The sequence below is a fragment of the Echinococcus granulosus genome (assembly GCF_000524195.1).
Source record: "Echinococcus granulosus chromosome Unknown EG_S00028, whole genome shotgun sequence".
In the NCBI taxonomy this organism is placed as follows: domain Eukaryota; kingdom Metazoa; phylum Platyhelminthes; class Cestoda; order Cyclophyllidea; family Taeniidae; genus Echinococcus; species Echinococcus granulosus.
The window spans coordinates 273,973-296,566 of NW_020170408.1; the positions used below are offsets into that span (position 1 = coordinate 273,973).

The 22,594-nt window shown below is 41.0% G+C and overlaps 1 protein-coding gene across 1 annotated transcript; it reads left to right on the forward strand. All coding sequences in view use genetic code 11, as the record gives it.

The window, feature by feature from the left end:
* Window positions 1-3,621: 3,621 nt before the first annotated feature.
* Window positions 3,622-21,418, forward strand: EGR_04465 (myelin proteolipid-related protein; the record flags this gene model as incomplete). Its single annotated transcript, XM_024493714.1, has 5 exons — window positions 3,622-3,786; window positions 9,946-10,336; window positions 15,308-15,399; window positions 15,479-15,544; window positions 21,299-21,418. 5 exons carry the CDS (start codon window positions 3,622-3,624, stop codon window positions 21,416-21,418), a joined length of 834 nt encoding a protein of 277 aa, XP_024351828.1.
* Window positions 21,419-22,594: the final 1,176 nt, after the last annotated feature.

Below are 22,594 nucleotides of genomic sequence, written 5' to 3' on the forward strand. Positions count from 1 at the left end.
AAGAACCTCCCTCTACAGCCCAACCACCCCCCGAACTGTGGTAAAACTCGTCGCTATTTTCTCATGTTTCATAATTTCTTTTTTTTTTCAATTAAAGTGATTTATTGTAAAATACCACTTCGGCGTTTGGCTTCTTTCGTTTTCTTCCTCCACTCCAACTTTTCTTCGTCTCCCAAACCCTATCTCCTCCTTCCTGTTGCTAAAGCCATTACTTCTCCTTCGTCTGATGTGCTACCCTTAAAAGCAATAAGGAAGATGGTGACCATTGTCTTGACTCAGGCCTTCTTGGAAAAAAGAAGAAGGTAAGATGCCTCGAAATCGCTGACTCCCGCCGAAGTCTTTCCTACGAGCCCTGTGTCTTGTTTTGTACACTGGTTTTTCACTAGCCCATATTTAGACCTCCAGACTTACTCGATTCACTTTTTCACCCACCCCCACTCCCCCACTTCTCCAGCCCCTACTCTCTACTGCGCGAATTACTACTTCATTCAGTAAAAGAACGAAAAGCGAGTTCGCTTTTTTTTTGTTCTGTGTGCGTACCTATGTGTGGTTGTTTAGGCACGAAAAGTGGTATAAATTATGAGAATGTGCGAAGTAGATGTTTGATGTAATCGCGCTATTAAATTACACGGTTAGAAAAGTATAGGCAGAACGAACTCAGAAAGCCACCTTCAAAATAGAAAAGCAAAATTGGTCCCTTGTTTGACCTTGAAAGTGGTAAAGCACCATAGTTGTGCGAATTCCAGCGGCAGTAAAAAGCACATAAACGGCTGCTTTTGTCTACTGTATAGCCAAACGCATTGGGGGAGGATTTGACGGGGTCCGTGAGACAACAGTTAAACCTTTTTCAAAATCCCTATCTTCGATAACATAGGGGAAGATTTGCTTCAATCTTTCACAAGCGCGACACAATACCATCTTGTACTTAAATACAAGGTCAAGGATATGCGGAATATAAACCAAACCTCAGGAATCCAAACTTGCAAAAAAATGACATTTTCATGCGTATATAATTCAAATTGTTAAAAAATCCTAAAAGAGATTAAGGGTTAAGAGATATCACACAAGACCTTGGTGCTTCGAAAAAGGCATATGTGAAGGTGTTTTGAAGATTCATTCAAAGAAATTTGACTATCATTCTTGAAGACCGATGAATCTTTTTGGAAGACGCAGGCGATCTTGGAAATGATAACGGGGGTACATTGCAGTTGCAAAAATGGCTGAGGTGATAATTGCATAGCTCGGAAAATATGCCGCCGATAAGAAGTACAGTATTCGAAAAATTAAGTGGTAGTAAGATCAAAGGCAGAATTAAACTGATTAGCAGAGGAATATGCTCCTAATAATAAAGAATAATTCGCAATGTTTTTCGCGACTGTTCCACATACATGTATTCGCGAAGACGTCAGGAGGCACATTGATTGTGTCAAAATGCAAAGTGGGACCTCGATTACTTAAGCAAAAGAACGCTAATCTCATAGTTTAATGCAAATTAATCGAGGAAAAGAAGATGGTGCATCTCCTCCTTCCCAAACGGAGCGCAATTGGCAAAGGCCACGAAAGTTAGGTGTTGCGTATTTTTTGCAGATTTATCTTAGGAAATCGAGGTAGCTAAATAGTCGCCATGTGGCAAATTAAAATCGTAATTTGGAATATGAAAGCACTTTCCCGGTCATTAAAAGCAGATAACAAATTGAAAATGACCAAAAGAATCCCATTCTGCCAACTCTTGTACAGCGCATATTTTGCAAAGGCACGAAAAGCATATGTCAATACTACCTGTAATACAATGGTTGTTTATCCCTCGGAGTGGGTGAGGCGCCACTTTTGGAATTTCGAATTTTGTCTTCTTCTACTACCCTGGGTAGGCTGGCCTTCAATCCATGCTAGCAGCCCAAACAACTTTTTTGTGCTAATTACATATATTTTCCGCAAGAGTACTGTGTTTTCTTTCGTCTCTAGGGTAGTCTCAAGGCACTACATAACAATTATTAGGGAAGCCCGGGCGCGACCATGTTATTCGCAATCTGGGTGTTTAAATTTACTCAAAACCTGAATCTTGTAATTCCTAGGTTAAGATTGTACTTATTTTTTCAAACTGTTTTAGAGTATAACATGTGTAGTCTAGTGTGCATCTCGAATATTTATCTTAGAACAAATCTAACGCCTTAGCACTCTCTTGAAGAAGCTCTAAAGGCAAAATATTCGCCCAATAAATATTTATGCTTTTGACTGCAAAATAAAACAGACTTTTTAAGGCCTTTGTTTATTTTAATAAATTAACTAATCTTCATGAAGTGCTAATTGGGTCAATCAGCTGCATCTGCTTAACCGCGTGTTGTGATTTATGAGAAGGCGAGCGTCGCCGTCACGTCATGGGTAAATGATTAACTACAATTTAAGGTTAAAAAAGCGTGTCCATGCTTAAATCCATTTCTAACGGTACCTTGACCTGCCTACTTCTTTGTTGTAAGGCGTCTGAACTTTCTGAGCCATTTGAGTTAATTTGTTTTCATTTAATTAAATGGGCAGTTTTAACTGCCACAGCTTGTGTTTGTGGCTGTCCTACATTTGCTTTTAAAAATTTTCTAACTATAATAACTTTTTGAGATATTTTAACGTTTTGTTTACTTTTGACTATATTATGTATTTTTTAAGTACTTGGCTTGTTTATAGACTTTTTTCGATTTAGCACTTTTTTCTTGGTTAGGCTTTAACGACACAAACACCTAAAATTGTTAGAACTTTGCTTTAATATTGTTGTTTTCTCCCTGTGTTATTATGGAAAGTTGGGAAAATTGGTATAGTCCTATAAGCAATATTTGCTGGGAAATCGTATATTTTTTTTAGACAAACATGATGATTGTTTGGGAAAAATTCCTTTCATCGCGGTTGTTGCATTCATTTTTGTGCTTGTTGGCGCTTTAGTCGCTGGTGGTACGCTTTATAAGGCATTTCTTGAAACAGAGGATATTTTCGCGACAAACTTCGTCTCAATTCCATGGTTAGTAGCACATTTTTTTGCAATATTCTTTTTTTACTAGGTTTACAGGTTGTTTACACTCTGGATTTTATTTAGAACTGTAAAAATTGCAAAATCATATATGAATTTTACTTTTGTTATTTTTATATTAAGGTTAATGAATATTTTTTAGCAACGCTGCTTTTGTGACCGCCATTTAAAAAGCACAAGGGCTGCTTTTTAAAGCCTGTCCTTTAAATGTTTAAGCTGTATGTTAAGCATTGCACTTGCAAATCATTAATATGGTAAAATTTGGCCCTTTTTAATAACTAATATTTCTTGAACACCCTTTGAGCTAGATGAATAACACCAAAATGTGTCCTGCCAAGCCTTTGCAATGGGTAAACAGAAAGAGTAGAAGAAGAAATTCGTTCCTTCACAAAGTGGAGACAAGCATTTGTGTCCGAGGTAAAAAAACACAAATAGGGTGGTAGAAAAAAGCAGAGCCGCCCCTAAAGCAGTCACTTGCTGCGATAAAAACATGCCTAATTGCCTCTTGTTTTCTGGACAAACTTATGCGGTATAAAGTAGAATAGATAGATGGTTGGATGACATTGGTTGTTGGCTTGGTAGTGAAATGTCATTTTCGTGCTTTTAGGATGTGGTATCTACAAGTAGCCGAGTTATTGGTATGTGCTGTGGTGGTCTACTTTGCCATTATGATGCTCTCCTTTGCCATCGTGGTGAGCAAACGAACTCGTGGAAGGCATCACCGAGTTCTTGAAGAGGGCTGTGTTATGGGTGGACGCAAAACTGCAGCATTCGTAAGTCCACCTGTCTGCCTATTAGCAACCCATCGATAGGGGAACCAGTCCTATGGAAATTTTAATCACTTTTTAGGACAGTTGAGGAGGTACTACTCACATGATTTCAGCGTAGGGGGGTGACCTCCTTGCCTTTAAATATGCGCGAGCATTCCACATAGCCTCCTCCTCCTACCAACGCAACAAATGGCCAATAAAACTCGGCAGGCATGATTCGAAGTTATCTCCTGCCTCACGAATGGCGTTGTAGGGGAGGCTGCTTGCACAGCCTGTGGAACCTTTTAGAGGTGGTGTGATGACAGATCAATTTCTGACGAAAAGTCTAGCAAATCGATCTCTGAGAATGAATTACTCTGTGGTGACGATGCATCACGTTGAGACATATTCGTTCTTTCTATCTTTCTCTCTTCTCTTTTACAAAGGCAAAAGCTTGTCCGATTAACCAAATAGATGCGCGTCCAATAGGTATCACCATGTAATTGGATGAAATTATCTGCACCATTTCTGCGTCCTCTTCCTACTTCTTCTCCAATCCGAGACTAGACTCCATGCATTTGCATGAACTTTTTCGGCTACAACATATAATTCAAAGAGGCAGCTGTGAAATCCCAAATAATGGGTTACCAAGGTAGCGACATTACTAGCCCCTAATGCCCATTAATTTTGGTACTCCTCCTAAAAATAGACCATAATCAGTTGCCACTTTTATGGCTCTTTAATTTTGGACTGCCGCAGTGCTAAGGGCTTTAGCTTTTTGCAGGTAAGGACGGTTTTATTTAGGCCCTGACAAAAAGGCCTTCAAAAACCACCCGCTGGAGAGACCTACCGATTGGCCGGTGGCCCGCTGTGACAAATGCGATTGGCTGCTGCAATATTTCCCACATGGGCACTCTTTGTAATGGAGGTAATCATTGCAGCCCCCGAATTGGTAAAATGGTAGCTAAAGTAGATAAAACTAAAACTTCGGACGCGTGAATGTAAAGCGACTCCTTTGTTTGTCTAAACTGAAAGTCATCTTGTCAACAAGTGGGTGGTGAGTTGACCTGAAAGTTTACGAAGGTGGAAAAAAATTTGCCGAACATAGGGGCTTTTTCATTTGTTTTCCGAAAAATTTATAAGCATGATAACAAGTTTTTTGTTTATTTACCGCCATGTCAAATTTTTAAGCAGATATGGATGTGTTTAGGTCTCTGAAGCGACGCTCGCAGCAATGGCGGTGGTGATGGCAGCAAACGTCACAATAATTGTTTAAGTGTAGCTAATTGGGCCGGAGGTATAAAATTTAATAAGTTGTGGCCTTAAAAAGATATTTTTTGGTCCCTGTATTTGCTTAATTTTTGATTAAAGGAAGAAATCCGTCTGCTGAAGCAGTCTAGACACACTTGCTTACGACGAAAGACCGCACAGCGCCCCCACGTCGCCCCGAATTCGTACTAAGATGTAGAAGTATAGGCTAGCACATACTACTTGCAAGTGCTCGGGTATTTTGACGCACAGCTGAGCAAGAAAGTTGTCAAACTGTTGCGTTTCTTTGCCACTTGATAACAACTTCAAATGACAGCTTTCTATTCTCTTTCCTCTTTTTCTCTCCTATGTCCAGTTTGGACTGGAAATGTTTAATCTCCAACCAAATCTCTTTCAAGAGTTGCTTCTCTTTTTCATCCGGTAGACCACTTCCCGTAAACAGCAACTTCTCGGCTTTCCATTTGTCAAATCTTGCCTACATGAAACAGCATCTCCAAAGCCTTTCTTTCCCGGGAATGAGAAATAATGTCATAGTTAGATAGTTTGACAGCTAGTTAGCTGGGGTAAACAGTTGGTCGGAACAAGGACACCGCCAGAAACTTTCTAATCACTCTTTAACTCTTTTAGGCAAAAGCCCAATCCTTTATTTTTGCAATGCAAATCTTGCTTATTTTCCTTATTCTGCCTAGAAATTACTGCACTCAATCACTTTTACTATTCTGACTTCTGTTAATGATGGTCTCAGTTTTTATGGGAAGAAAATGAAATATCAGCAATTAGGAAGTCACTCATTCACTTTGCCACTAGCATATGGGTTTCATTAGCAGCCTTTAAATTGTACCCAATTCCGACCTTCTGATTGGCTGCGTAGGTTGACTGTACTCGTGGTGAGGAGGAGTTTACCTCAATCTGATTGGCGCAGACTAGCCAGCATTCCATTTGGGTTCAACCAGCTTTCGAGGCGAATTACCCTTGCAAAGTCTCCATTAGAATGGGCAAATCTCCAACTTTCTATCGTGGGTTGTACTCACTGGCACTCTCAACTGGTGGCGATGGCTCTAGTAGCAGGGCTGCTTTTTAATTCTGATTGGCTCACGAAATAGCCAATAGCTGGCCGAGTATAATACTAAATGAATTTTTTCTTAAATATATTTTAAATAATTTTTATTTTAAAGAAATTTACTCACTGGCCATTAAATTAGCGATGCATTTTTTGCCATCATTCTAGACGCATTAGATATGTGTCAGTAGCTTTTGAGACCAATCGGGTAACTTGGTAGTGTTTTTGTTAATTTATTATTTACTGGAAAGCTAACAACGCTAGTTTATTTCAATGGCCAGTTTTTTATGCGGTATTCTGCTTCTTATGACCATCAGGCACAGTTTTCGGTGGCAATCGGGGTACCTTTGTGCATACTTTTAAGGGGAACTTATTAGCTTCCCGCGTTTGGCAAGTTAATGAGTCGATTAATAGGATACAAAATCAGAAAAAATGAGTTTTTAGTTTGCCCTAGGTGAAGGGCAATTAGAAGCAGTCAGAGTGATATCGATGCCAGAATTCGAAACTCTAGAGTGGGATACTTTAAGCAAAAGATCACGAATCCTTAGCAGTGATTTTGAAGCTCTCTTCAGCGCCAATTTATGAGTCCTCTAGTTTACACTTTGAGGTTTTTTAAATTGTACTAAAACGGCGCTTAAAGTCTTACTTGTGGGTTAAAATCGTTGCCTGCGGGGAAGAGGTCGTCTAAGTAATGTGCCAGCGGAAGGTGGAAAGTGCAGCGTAAAGGAGGGTAAAAAGTTTGACAATTAAGTTAATAGTCTTATTCAAACTGCCTCAACTTTTTCCTTTAAACCTTGCCTATGTTGCTCTTCTTGGTTACTCTTCCTAGACTGGCCAGAAAGCTTCATAACTTATGAACCAACCCAGTTAGGCTGGAGTTTTCTCGGCATTTTTGATTGAAATATTTTGCTTTGGATCCCTTTCACCATGCGCCATTTACTGAGGTCGGTAACAACACAAACATCAATTTCTCCATCACTTTGTTTACTTCCTTCCTATCCTACTTTGAAAATTTATGACGCCCGTGCTTTGACTTTGATAATGCCTCTACCAGTGTGACCTTTTTGCCACACTCTTGACAAGGTGATTCAAGCACCTAGACTTGAAAATGGCCGCAGTTTTTGTATTCTAGTCGTTGTAAAAGAGGAGCTGTCTAGTCAAAAATATCGTGCCTCTAATAGGAGTTGTGTCTACTCAAGTCTCTGCTAGTAGTATAAGGCGACTGAATAAGTTTGTATCGTAAGGGGGAAAATTGATAAAGATGTAAACCATTTGCTCCATTGATCACTTGGGACGTAGCTGAAGGGAGGTTTGGATACCTTTCGAAAGGTGGTCTCTGCTACGGCACTTTTTCTCAACTTGATGAGAGGTATCGGCGGCCTTGGAAACGCGGCGAACTTTCTTCTTGAAGCTGACAAGCTCGAATCCTGTACGTGCCGCGGCATTAATCCTCGGTGGTGATTTTAACTAAATAATCACGTAAGTTCCCCGTGGCAGCAGTTGTTGCCGTCTTCTGTCTTCAATGCCTGCTGGACTGAAACCATCGCGTTGATGTAGTGTGAAGGCTAAATGGCAGATATTCTCAAAAGGACGAAGTTTTTCTTTGTATGTTCATTCATAAGTGAGTCATGCGGCTTGAAAGTAGCCGTGTCGGTGTTGAGGGTGCGTGATACTCCCCAGGCATCGCCTAAGTAGCAGACTGGGCATCAATAAATCATCTACCAGCAACAATGAACCGCAACCCCTGGCCATGACAGGGTTTGTGTAGTGATTAACACTAGCGTCTAAACGTTTGTTGCCTACTGGGCGAGTGTAGTGATCAGAAGAACCTCCTTTGATAGTCACTTTTTAGCAATATGTCTGAACTAATCAGAAACGCCGAGCAGCTCTTAAGATTCCTCGCCACTTTCTCCGTCTCCACACAATAACACACACACACACAGAGAGAGAGAGAGAGCGAGACACATTAGAAGTCCTTGGACAACTGGGTTACCTACAGAGCTCATCAACGCCCACGCTGGTGATAATGCTACTTCCCAAGGGTTAAAAGGAAAAGTCCTGTCATCGGTAACATAAATAGGAGTTGCAGAACATTAGCAGCTAGGCTAAAACTTCACTGCGATGTAAACGAGGCTGCTACTTTGTCCTCTAAAAAAAACAATTGGCTTTATTGTTGTCAAATGCTTTCTGATAATGCAAATAGGTGCTGCCAGGGCAAATGTGTTTACATGCGGAAGGGTTGTATCGCGCTATTCACGACCTCGTAGGGGCAACAAATTCAGTCAACGCACTGTATTCTTTGGACAAGGAAAGCTGTTTATAGGGGCATTATTGTTTTCCTGACTTCTATTTCCATTCTTTTAAAGCATTTTCTTCCCGGAATAATGAGAGATTTAATGCCTGAGTGATTGAGCTCTTCATTTAAAACTGACCAATCAGAGCATGGCTAATTGTTGATCAATTATATTTCAAGCCATATAAAGTCATCAGTCAGTAAACATCATTTATCCATTTTATCACATTTATTGCTTATGTGCCATTTTTTTACTGAATGCCAATATCAAAGTCAAAGTGGCCTTCTTGCACAAAAATTTTGTCATCCGCAATTTAGTCAACGCAGACCCTGTACTTGCATATTTCACAAGGAAAACTCCTTGAATTCTTATTAGTTATTTTCTACCTTTTTTCAATCTTGTGGAGCATTTTTGTTAAAAAAGAGGAATATTTATCGTTTAAAATGCTAATAATGCCCCATGTAGAAGTACAATGGCAAAATTTCCTAACCAATTAGATTTCAGGTCGTAATAAATCCACCAATCAGAGAATCGCACACATCTGTGTGGTCTCCGACACTGTGCGTTGTTTTTATAAAAGAAATCATTTTAAAAATCGTTTTCAGGCAAGAATTAAAACTTGAGTGTCACTGTGAAAGTCGGTGTTACTCATGCTTCCTCCAGTAACGTTCAGGATCTAAAGAAGCGGTAGTAAAAGAGTTCCCACTACAAAGTCGGAATTTCAAAGTGAAATGTCTTTTTCTCTCGTACATTCCATGACGTCAAAAAATTGGCCATAATTAAAAAAAAAGCAGGGACTAAATTTTTTGCAATACAAGCTACTCAAAAGTAACTGCTTTAGCCAATCATCAACTTTAATTTCTTTGCTAATTTTTGTCAAATAAAGAAAAGAGGTTTTTTTCTAAATAATTTCAAGGCAGTTGCTTTAAAACACGTCGATCACAAATAAATTTCGTTTTGCCTCGGGTCTTATCAAAAATCTTTGTAAGCCTTGCTGAATGGAAGGATAATTCACTATTAACGGTTTGTTGTACCGTGCATGGCCTCCCAAACGGCGGGAGCGGGAGGTTTGGAAGGCGTAGGCCGCAGGCACAAATCATGGAGTGTCTAAAAGACTGAAATTTTCGAGAACTTTTCCGTTTGCATGCAATTCTGTCTATGACCTCTCTTTTCTGTGAGTGTAAGGTTTCAAGGTCAACGGATGGCATTCGAACACTCCTGTCAAAAATGGGTCAAAACTTCATGCAGTTTAGCGTGGGATTTAGCACTGTGGAGTTAAGCTGCTGCTTGAGAGACGGAGAAGGGGAAACTTTTTCCTTATTCACCGTGAATGGCGAAGTGTATGTGCTCGGGAACAAGTATCCTTCTTCGGTGACAGGTGTGCCTAATAGGGGAGCAAAATCCCAGCTATTAAGCAATTGACAAGTCGTCTACTCTAGGTTTGATGAGTCTGTATTGAATATGTGTTAATGGTACACAGTTACCCAACTTCTTCCCTCCAGTTCAAAGAAACCTCTTGTCACTTACCACGGCTTTCGCATTCTTCTTTAATGGATGCAGTTCCTGTGGACAACCTTCCTCATCCTCTTCTTTTGGCTGTTGCTCTCTCTCCTTCTGGCGGTGCCTAATGTGGCCTGGTGCATGATTGCCAGTGTGTGTGAACACGAGTTGGCAGGAGTCTACACCGGTCCCGGTGTTCGGAGGCCCGGCTTCCATCAGAGCAACATTCCGCTGCGACCCTTTTGGGAGGAACCTGGCTATCGACCCCCTGAACGTCCACGCTATGATCCAGCCTATGGGAGGCAAAGTCTACCCGTACCTCCACCTGCTGGATTATCTTTTGGTGGTGGAGTTCCACCGGTACTGGCCAAAGCAAATGAATCCCTCGTGGCGCAGTTTGGCATTGGACGAAGCGAACCCTTCTACTATGTCTTCAATCTTACCTCCTATGGTAGGTGCGGTGGTTTGGGCATTTCCCCAACTGCAGAGGTGAAAACTCCCTGTCGGAGTGGCACTTCTTCATCGCGTAAAAATGCTTTAACGTTCTTTTTATGTATTTAAGAGTATTCTCTTTGTAGTAATTTACCAACGACATTTAAAATTTAAGAAGAACTTATTTAAAAAATTGAAGGAAGTATAAAATTGGATCTCACAAGTCGGGAACTAAGGCAGTTGACCAGTAAAGGGCGATGAGTAAAGTGAATGTTAAAACAATACTTCGTATTTTCTTTAAAAAAAAGTTGAAAAAGTCACATTTATGAAGATGTAAATAACTTTCTGGAGTAAACTCATGAAATGCCTTAAAATAGCGGGCATATAGGAGACCACCCAAATAAATAAACTGAAGCCAGTAATGAAGCGAATAAACACTGGCCTGCTTTTTAAAGGAATGGCACTGGGCTTAGGAACTTCATTAAATACAATTTTTACCATGTTAACAATGCTTTATTTTTGCCCTTATAAATGGATAAATATTTTCAGTTGTATATTCTTGTTTATTCCTATTGGATGCCTTAGTAGATGAATCAATTTTTCAGAAAGTTATGTTCGTAATAATTAATTATAAGAAAGTTGTTTCCTTTTAGTGGATTTTATCCTTGATTCAGAAGCCGGCCATAAAGTCACGTAGAGTAAATTTAATGAATAAGGAGGGTTTTCAGTAAATTTTACAAAAAAGGACCGAGAATTAAACAACTCTTAGTGTCCTTTTTTCTCCAACGTCCCTATTAGAATTATTCAATGCCAGGATTTTAAATTTAAAGTAGGCATACTGTAGGATAAAACATATAGTTCGTAAATTTTGCGGAAAAGTCATCTTTATTTTTAGGAAAACACCTGCGCATTACTCAGCAATGACGGAGAAAGTGGTTGCTACTAAATAATTAAGCTAGTTGGAACCAGAAACAAATTTATTGCAACATAGGGCATTCTCAAAGTTAACGTCCGACCACTTGATAAAAAAAGTAATTTTTGGGCGATTTTCTTTTTAAGGTTTGTAATGCTTTGTTTTCAACATTATCAAGGGTAAAATTTCCACCTACAAGCTTTTGTTTATTTTCGTTGCTGAATGCAGCGCGTGACGAGACCTCCTAGTATAAACAATGAACTTGTTCTTTTTGAAGGGTTAAAAGATATTTTCTTCATTTTAGTGAAGTAAATTGAATGACAAGCCGGTAATTAATGTTTAGTTCTAATCCCTCATGGATCAATTTCAGCTGTAGGGTCGAGTTGAATCAAAATCTTGGGGTACAAAAGTTTTTTTTTTTTTTTTTTTTTAAGGTTTCGGCTGTAAACAATGCTGAAAAACTAATAAGCTTGCATTCTGTCCAACAGTTTTCAGTCATGGTGCAGAGCTGTGATGTTTTGTCTGACTATACTCAGCCAGCTAGAAATGAGGTCTCTTCCCTGAAACCTTCGAGGAAGACTTGGGAAGCTACCTCCAGATGTGGAATAAGACCTCTGAATGGGAGGAGCAATCAGTCACGTAGAGAGGCACCAGAGTCATTAGTCGAGACAGGAGGGTCGGGAACTGAAGATTCTGCGAAATCTCCTTCCCCTTGCGCCGGTCATCATCCCTAATTCCCCCCGGCCCCCTCGTCCAGTTCAACTCATTCACTAGTGGCCACAGCTAAGGAAGATAGTCATTACTTTCCATGGAGATGAGGATACATTTAACCTTGTCGGTTTGCCGCAACCGAGGTTTCGTCCTTCTTTATGGACTGGAACCCCAGAGCTTGAGGTTGGGCTATAATCGTCGCCGATTCCAACTGATGTGTTGATCGTTGCCCACGAAAACGGTTGCTCAGAGGCAACTCAAAGACCCCTTTGCCACGCGCGTGGTCCGTCATTCACCTGAGGCCCCACTTCCCTCAAGTGGAGGGGTGAAGTTACCATTTGTCCATGACGCTCATGAGCCCTCATGAAAGTATCGGCGGCGAGTCCTATGCATTCTTTCCTTCTGTAACGTTGAAGCTGATTAAATTGCCCACGAGGTCAGGACATTTGTTCATGCGGCTTCACAGAGTTTGTCACTTTTACTGAAGTATCCTCTCAAATTCTCTCTGAGGTCACGCACGATATCTCATCACTCCGCAGAAGGAAGTGGGGAAGTACAGGTTGGAGAGAGTGAGAAGTGCCTACCTGATTTACTAGATATTTAAACAAGCATCAAATCATCATTATTTGAGTAAAAAAGAAAAACATTTTTCTTTATAAATTGCATCATGGTTGATGGTTGCCAGGCAACATCCACACGCCTTCAATGCGCAGTTTTTACTTAGTCCGTGCCTTCTATTAGGGAATAGGGAAAAAGAGGGTGGAATCGCATGTCTAGCTAGACAGAAGAAGGGGTGAATTTACTTAGATATTTTTTTTCGGGGAGCGGGGACAGGCGGGTAAGAAGAATTTGGATTGAATCCGTATCCAGGCCTCGGGTGGCGTTGGTCTAATTTATCGTCCAAAGTCGCGCAGCTCAAATCAGCCACGCGACAAATTATTTGCGTCGGAGAGGCGTTTTTCCATCCTCTCTTGGGTAAGAGGTTTATTCTCTTTTTTATTTAGAAAAAGATTTATATATTAAATTGATCATTTTAAATTAATTGGTGGTAAAAGTGGAATTCGTTGGTGATTGGGGGTGACAAAGATGGTATTTTGAGTTGTCTATTGGGAACGCGGAGCGAATCAAACCTCTCCAAAAGGACCCACTCACCTCCACATCCAACAGTTTGAAGGTCTGCATCACCTCATATCCAAGGGACAGTGTAACTTGCGTAAGCCGTCCACTGTAGAGGCGCATTTGTGCGCCTCCTCAATTTCTAAAAAAATGGAAAGTGGAGAAGAACGACTAGGTCGTTCCGAGAAGTCTCCTACGTTGGTCAATCAGTCGGCAGAATGTCTAGTATATAGACAGTGAGGAGACTCCACCTCTCTTTACATTCTACGCCTTCTTTACCCTCTTTAACTCTCCTCCTCCTTCGCTATCCCTGGAAGGTGATGTTCCTTCACCCTCCAAGCTACCCATGACATCATCGCGTGGAAGCAGCATTCGACTCTTTTGTGATCCAATGGGAAGTGAACTGCAAGCAGTTGGGCAAACTAAAGTGAGGTCAAAACGATGTCCGGTACTACTGGCTGCTTATTTGGTCTTCCGATGATAAAATAACAGTAACCCCCACCACACACACACGCATAAACACCACGTTACCTCCAAACCAGACGGTAGAGTGAATGCGCGCTTTGGCTGATATGGAGGGCAGAGAGGTAGTGCTTTAGCTCATTCCATCCCCCTTGCCCTTTCTTCCCCCTCCTATTCCTGCTTCTATTACTCCTTATCTTCCTCCTCCTCCTCCTCCTCCTCCTCCTCCTCCTCCTCCTCCTCCTCCTCCTCCTCATCTCATCATCATCATCATTATTATTATTATTATTATTATTATTATTATTACTATTATTATCCCTTCCACTTGAGCTCAAAATCTTCGCTCATCTCGAACAAGTCGATTTTTTTCGGAGACAAATATTTTTCAAGTTGTCTTCCTTGTAATGTTAAGGGGAAAAAATTGTCCCACTCGGGATATGTGCCTGCACTTCCTTGGCATTGGTTGCGTAGGCAAAACAGAGGTATCGTTCCCCTCCCCTCCATCGACGTTTAACTTTCCCTTTTGACTTGAAATTTAATGTTCTCGTCAATAACTTCGTTCCATTCCATCTAGTAATAATCATACTAACAGTAAAAAGGGTGTTTAAGTCAAGACGGGACTGATGAACTTTTACCTTAAAAGGCAGTTTCCACCATGGCTTGTCCAAAATGCTGATGCGCGCGTGTCGTTGGCAAGTCCAAGAAGGCTACCAATAGCCGTAGAAGATTCCTCCATACGTAATCGTCCAGTGCATTGAAGCCACATTGACGGTCGACCTCAAATGCTTCTGTACAAGTTCTACGTTGCTATGTCAAGAGCCATGGCACTCGTGGGATGGAATTGACGCGTTGCGACGGACGATCTGCAAACTACAAAAGAATGTATTTATGATGATAAAATGACTAAAGCTGCCAGTAAAATCGGATGAAGTACCACCACATGGCTTGAAGGAGTCTAGTTTTTGATTTGTTTAACATCCACTTACTCAAGAGCGTGAAGCAACGTTACATCGATGGGGACTACGTCCCGTGGATTGACTTAGGGGCCGGAGGAATGGAATGGCGTTGGACACAAATAGGAGGACTACCAAGACTGTCAAAATAGTGTTGTGCTAAAGCTGGGAAAGATGACGAGGCTCGTGCAATGCCCTCTGGTTAGAGGCCCTAACAAGGGTCAACAGCAGCGTTCAGATCAAAAGAGAGACACATACTGAATCAGCCATGCACACTTAAGATCTGTAGGCTGTCCGAGAGGGCGGTAAAGTCTCATGCAGGTAAGTTTTGCTTGGTTCACGATTTGACAGTCCAATCAGATGTGTGTCAATACCTGGAAAAGGAGAAGGTCGCCTTTGACTCTAATCTCTTAAGGTTTGGAGGTTTGAGGGGGTCAAGGAAACAGTCCAGACGCTTAAAACTCACGAAAATTGTCCTACAATTTCTCACAATTCACCCCCAAAAAATTTGGGACCTAATTTCTCAACCCAAAATCAGATGATACTGAATTGACATTCTCTGACACTATTTGGCTGTTTTGCCATTTTTTACAACCTTTGGCGATAAACCTTGTAGTACGTAGATAGGGATGAAAAAGTGTATATTATTCTCCTTCTTTCTTACCCCCCTCCCCTTCCAAAAAAGAGGAGAAAGATGCCGAACTAGGCGAGTTTTCTCGTAGGGTTTTTCAGTGTGAATGCGCCGAAATCGGTTTACATATTTCCACCTTTTTCCTCAAATACTGACGAAAGGGAGGATTTTATGGACCAGTGTATGGCTTTTTATCCCCTTTAGGGATATACATTCAGCCTTGGAAATACCCACCCAACTGGAACGTGCAGGAGACCATAAAAACGCAGGCCAGATTCAAAATCTTCTGCTCCGCGGTAAGGTTTAAGCGCAGTCCCTCCTTTCTTTCCCTACTCTTTTTAATTTTTTCCCCGCATTTCGTTTTCTTCTCCTTAGATTAAAACGGCTGGTTCCCTTTACGGCTGTGCACTGGGTGGAGCAATACTGGTCGATGTTGGTCTGGTAAGTGCTGACCGAGATATGGAAGTTAATTTATACTACACAGTGGTTATAAATGGCCAGAGTCTGGCTAGCAATATTGCTAATTAAGTCTTTTAAAAAGAGGTTGTGTAGGGGATAAACCTGACACCCCAGGAACATTGACCCGAATGTGTCAAAAAGCCGGAAACGACAAAAAAAAACGGCATATTTAAGCGAATATCAATTTTATAAATAACTATTTAATAACTTTCTTTATTGTTGGAAAAAAACCTCTTAAACAGTTGACGCTTTTGGTCATGCGCATTGACCAATCAGATGGGTGCGATTTGTAAGTGATGTGATTGGCTGGCAGAATGAGAAGATACTGAAGGGGTCGCTTGATATAAAAGTAGGTTAAGGCGCATAATTTATTAACTTAGACAAATTATAATTTATTTTAAAAGAAAATTGATCAATAAATTTGTGCTAGAAAAGTTGGTTATATTATTTTACTTTTTGGAAATGAATTAATGAAATGCAGGTCCCAAAGTTAACCCTTGAACCTCCTTTCTAGCAAACCACCTTCACTCCTGCCTCAATTTTGTTTCCGACTGCTTGTTTACTTTCGCGTGACTTGTCGAAATGGGGTGACTAAGCATCGTATTTGAGAAATAGCAGAGGAAAGGAATGGCGAAGGGAGCGGTATTTCTCCAATCCTCTCTCCCCCCCTCAAATTCTTCAATCCCAACCAAAGCCCGGAGAAGTTTAGCGGTGTATCGTCGTGTGTAGCTTTGTAAAACTGTTCAGCCTCTTTCAAAAGTAGGAGAGGACTTTCCTAGCACGCCTTTGAGTGGTTTTGCATGCGGTAGGTGGAGAAAACTTGTGCGGTATTCCTGATTTGGCCTTTAGCAGGTAAACAACTTCGTCTACGGTCTGCCACACATCCACGCACAGCTTCTTGCAGATTTGCGATGTGGAGTGGGATGAGGTGCGGCAGTGAGGATAACCCGTGCTAGACTCGTTTGTTAGAGGAAAGTTAGAGTACGAAAATCGTGCTTCATCTCAAACCCGTCCGCCCGTCCGAAAGTAGTGAGATATAGACATAGCGTACATAAACCAGTAGTCTTCTCTGTCTATCTCTCTCCGTAGAAGTGGCGGTAGGAAGGCGCTATGTCACCATCGCTCATGCCAACTATGACATTTTAGTCTTAACACTTGAATCCCCACATTTCCTCTAGAGGCTCTCTCTGGGCTACTTGGAAGCAGAATACTTGTACCTTTGCATCGGATTTTCTTTATCTCTACCACCGAAGCTAAATTTGAGTCACCTTTAAAGCCACCACATTTCGTCCCAATCCGCTATTGCCTTATAAACGGACCGGTAGCCCATCAACACGCACCGGGCGCCCATTCAGCGAGATGGCCACCAATTCCACCAGCGAATAATGTATCGGTGTAAATAAGCCGTTTGCCAAGAGCACCTTTTAAGCAGACATGAGGTCGCTTCAACTCATGACAAGCCTATATGACGTTCCTGCGGGTTTCTACAACAAACGTTGTTCCTTCAATAAGGTCACCTTCTTGTTATTGTTCGGAGAGTGACTTAATCAAAAAGCAGTAGCCACAAGGGACGCAACCGCGACAAGTCCTTTTACCTTAACTGGGTGTGGGAGGGGGTTGACGGACCTAGGAACCAAAGGGTTAACATTAAAGCTAAATGGGATTTAATGGTTGATTCCCTCCTTCCTCACCATCTTTTTCGTTAATCCATCAAAAAAGGGGAACAAATTATTTTCTTTTATTTCCGGCATTTCAATCCATTTGAAATGGATCATGCTACTGATAGGTTGCTGAAATACCTATTATTTTTAATGGTAGATACCATCAAATCGGGGGAATTCCCCAAAATATTTCTTTGATGTATTTTAATTAAGCAATTACTAAAGTAGTTTGAGGCTTTTATAAAGAAATATATTTGACGTATAGCTAAAATTGGGGCCATTATGAAAGTACACAACATAACCTCTCGGTGCGGCTCTTTTTCGATCTCCTTTGCTCTTGACGTGACATTTGAAAAGGCTAAAAGTGAAGTTGCTATCCGGTCGTTTACAGTACTTCCAACTCGTAAACGACGAGACGTTGCTTGCATTGTGGACAGGCATTTCGGCGACGTCTTACGCGTAATTAACGAAAGGGAGGATCGCAGGAGCCTGCAATTCCCTTTTGGCCGTCTACCCCAACCTAACCTGAGGGGAAAGAAGAGAAAGTAGTCCAGCTTAAGTGTCCAAGTTACCGGAAAACTCGCTTTTCGCATTCCAGACGTTCCATCATCATGGTGTGACATCAGCGGATATGCCACTGTAATGTGATACTTAAACCCGCTTATTTTTTTGCTTAAAAGTTAACGTGTATTTGCGACGCGATTTGTTAAGGAAACCGTGTTATGTGTTTGTGACGCGTGGGTTCAGTACCGCAGCTTCCGCCAGAGTAACCACTGTGTCATAAATGCCTCGAATGAGTATTAAAAGCAAATTTTATTCATCAATTACAACCACTTGCCTTTGGCTACAGAAAAATGACTGTTAGCTCATAAAATATGTAGCAAGCCAGACTATTTTTGCCACCTAATTCATTAGTTTTGGAAACATTCCCCCCTAATTGGGAAATACTCTTAAGTAAAATCCAAAAAAAATCTATGATTTGTACAGAGCTCCGTCCCATCTCCTTTTATCCGTTTACGTCTTTTTCTTTGTTCAAGCAACACTCTAGGATCACGCACGCTTGATTAAATATTTGCATCTCATGTTTGAATTGAATAGCGTACCTTATTTTAAATTACCAAGGTGAATTCCGGTGAATTTGTACACGAAGTTCGACTCAATGCAAGTCCCAGTGGAACAAGAAAAACCATATTCGTGAAGAAGAGCTTTGCAAAACGCCACGCGCGAGGATCGCTAGAAAAAGCTATGTCATCCGAAAGATCGAAAACTTCTCTAAAATCGTTGAAAAAATTATAGCAGTGTTGAAAAATTACGTTTTATAGGCAAAATGTAGGGAAAAAGTGGGAGCCGGGGATTCGCTCAAGAAGAAAAGCTTGCATCAACAGTAACACGGGTTCAAACAAAAAAGTCAAGGCCATTATTTCAGCATTTTACCGATCCCTTTTTTATTTCTATATTTCAATCCTTTGCTTCCGGTTTTTGAGTTTCTAGAAGCTTGAAAATTAAAACCATTCGGATTAAATTCGTATGAACCACGAGAGTATTTATCGATAACGTGGAATTCAATTCGGCCATTTTTATCCTTCTTTAATCATCGCAATGTAATAACTTTGTTCATTTATTTTCCAACTTGATGAGATCGGTTAGATGTGGGCACCGTGCATTCAGCTTTGCATTTCCGCAAGGTTCCTCAGAATTGGAAAATCAAAGTATTCCCCTTCCCTCTACCATCTTCTCGGGGATCAGGACCTCCTCAGTTATAACTCTGGTCAAATCTACGCCTTTAGCACCTCAAAAAGGCATTTAAACAAATGTGTTATTTACCCGCACTTAACAAAATTACAAGGACGCAGAAGAGCTCAAAAACACTTTAACCAATGTATAATGGAACCGAATAAGCCTGCTACACCTGTTCCTCGAGAATAAATAGCTGTAGGAATCACTAAAATAATCCATATTTCTGAGTGAAAGAATTAACATAAACTTTAGTGAATTTTAATTCTACCGTGTGTCTTGCCTATAGCATCCATGTAAACACCAAGCTCCGACCACTTCCACTCTTATCTCACTTTTACTTCTTAACTGCCTATTCGCTTTCGCCTGTCATGTCATTAGGGTGGGATGATAAGCATCACCCGGAGAAATACCACAAGAATGTAAAGTATGCAGTGAAGCAGTACATCCCTTCCCTCCTCCCCCTCTCTTCCTCCTTCGATTGCTCCCAGCCCAGCCAATAATCGCTCCTCCTTACGGAGAAGTTTTGCGGTGTAGGATAATCGACTGCCTTACAAGGTCAGGACTTTTTTTTATTAGTCCTTAGTGTATCTCGCAAATTTGCTAGTATGAATTAGAGAAAAAATTTTTTAGCACACCTATGAGTGGTCTTGCGTGTGGTGGATGAAAAAACTCATGCAGTGTTTGCGGCTTGGACTTCAGCGGGTAAACAACTTCGTCTGTGGTCAGCCACTCATGCACACACCTCAAGGCATTCCTCTGAGGGTAAAGCGATGAATGTTCTAAAGGTGTTGTGTGGGGTAACGTGATTGGTGTGGGCTGCAGGGCAAAGTGGAATTGTAAATTTCTGAGTAGATCGTTTAAAGAATAAACCAATGATAGATACGTTGTCCGAAAGAAGGTTGGTGTACAAATGTCTTGCCTGATCACACACCTGCATGACAGTTAGTCTGTCTGCCTGTTTGTTGTGTATGGCGACACGCATGATTTGATGGAATCATTTATCAAAACGCCAGTCCAGAACTGCCGTCACACATATGTGGCGCTGGTGAAACGTATGAAATTGTCTTGCATCAATTTGACATTTTTATGAATTTGTGCCGAAAGGTTTACCTCTTTAAACCTTTTCTAAATCGCTAGAATTTCTGGTATTTCCACGCCTTTTTTCGCACTTGACTATCTGCCGTAAAGTGATTTATTTTCTTGGACAATTAACTAGGCAAGCTTTCCAATTGCTGTCACGTCTACTTCCATTTGACAGCATGATTATTCGGTCAGGTCTGTAGCATCTCTGCGCTCCCCTTCACATGTGAAGATCGCCCTTCCTCATAGTGGACTGCGTATTAGAGCTTGGGCGAAGACTCGGAGTGTGTAGGACCTAGTGCCTTCGTGTGGAACAACCATCTCAGTTGTTAAGTGCCTCAGTCTACTCCAAAAAGTCATTTTTTGCTGCTTTTAATAGGAGTGTGTTTTCTGAGTAAGGGCGTTCCACAAAAGCGTGGATTGCTTCATGAATTTGACTTGAAATTGTTGGGAAGATTTTCTGCATCTTTCGTGACTGAAATGCTCCACTGCCCCAAGCTGTTGCACGGGAAAATAATTTGTTGAATGAAAAAACTATTTTTGGATAAAGGTGCAAAACTATTTTTTGTATGTACTGTTTTAAAATGCAGTTGACAAAAACAGGAAGAGGTGAGATCCTACTAACACCCAAAAAGTAGCATTAAATTAGCCCATTTGCCTAACCAAATGTCATTTTACCCTTGTCTGGGCAATTATGTTGGGAATTGTGAGAGTGATCTTACATACCGGGGTCGCTAGTGTCCAAACAGGTTGATAGAAGGCACCACAATGCAGAGTGTTCTTCCACACCGCGAGTGATGCGAGTCAAAAGTGTGCGCCTCGGGAGGCCAAAATTTTACATCGCTTAACATCCTTATTCTGACCATCAAACCCATCACTTGTAATTACCTTGCAAAGGCAAATCCCAATCGCCCTTGATATCCAATCGAATAGAGACACGACTAGCCAGAGAGGTGACGGCAGATGTTTGACGTGTCAGCAACCACCTTCAAGCAAGTAAAGTGGGTGTCGCAGATGCCAAGGGGGGATACAAGCAAATTGGCCTTTTAACCGATCCAGGTGATACCGATTGTACGAGAAGCAAGAATTTCTTCTTAGGAGTACTGACAAGCAATGAGGATGGGATTGAAGTTGGTTTCATATGCAGATTTTCGAAGTTAATCCTTGAGTTTTCAGGACCTAAGTTTACCCGGCTTGCTATTGTGCAAATAAAAAATGACAAGAATATATGTCTATGATTTTTTTCTTGCCCTTTTAGTCACTCTTCATGGTGGTGATGTCAAGCTACAAGACCCTACTGAAACTTATGAAAGCCTTGACAGACTACAAGCAGGCGGAGTCTTTACGGCGTTCTAATGACAATGTAGAGGCCCTCTAAATTAATTTTTTCGTATAACTTGTTTTCTGTGAAATGTGGGCTATTTGAACCATCATCGCAATGCAACCGATCGGAGAAAAAAAACAACAGAGACAGACACTTCAGATGGGTGTGATGTCTTCAACCCTGGGCCTCCTCTCTCTACTCTCGGCACTGGATTCTTGTACTCACTTTTCCCATTCTGCCTTCCCTCAAACCCTCGATTACGTGTTTTCTATCGCAAGTGTTGTCCGTTTATTGCCAAATTATCCTCTATTCGCCCGGTTTTTGCCATGACAGGGGAAGGTGAATGACATTTCCTTTTATTTGATTAAAAAAAACACTATGTACAGATGTGAACGACGTACGCACGGAAACAATAAATCGGCTCTGATATTCCACCAATTTCTGTTCCTACCGCCCACTAAACCTGGGGCAATATGCGTGTCCATTGCAAAAATACTTTCCTAATTTTGAAAGTCATTAAAGGTTTGGCATCAAAGATGAAGGAGTTTTAGAAATAAATGCGCGAAAGACTAATTTTTGTTAAATGGTCTTGCACAGTATTCTAAGGTTTTAGAAGTCCTCAATTGAAAAAGAGATAAAGGCAGTAAAAATTTTGAAGTATAGGGATGACATACATTTATTCGTGAATTGAGGCTAACTACACCAATTTTTAGGACAAAGATATGCTCACATAAACATAGGAAATAACACTATTGAGTTTTCACTGGCATGTTTCCATGGGAAATAAACTAACATGAAGGCAAATTGAGCAGTTAGGAGCCAACCCAATAGCATCGTTTGAGCTAAATTAATACAATAAATTGCATTTTTGACTATGTAAGGTCGCGTACCGTAATCACTGATGCTAATTATTAAAACCATTATTGTCCATATTTTCTCCTTAAAATTGGCAGAAAGTATGAAATTTAAGGAAAGACCAAGGCTTTAACAGCCGCCAACCGCTTAATAAAAAGGCGAGAGCGCAAAAGAACCAAAAATAGGCGTAAAAATGGCTGTAAAACCAGAAATAAAAGGCGACTCAAGTTGACTTGGTGAGCACGACTCGTGGCATATGACACCTCTTTCCGGGATGTCGACGTCATGGATTCTTGCTGATTACCGCATGTCAAATATGCCGACAGCGTGTGAGTTTCGATTAACCGTGGGACAGAATCGGAGGTCACATGTGAA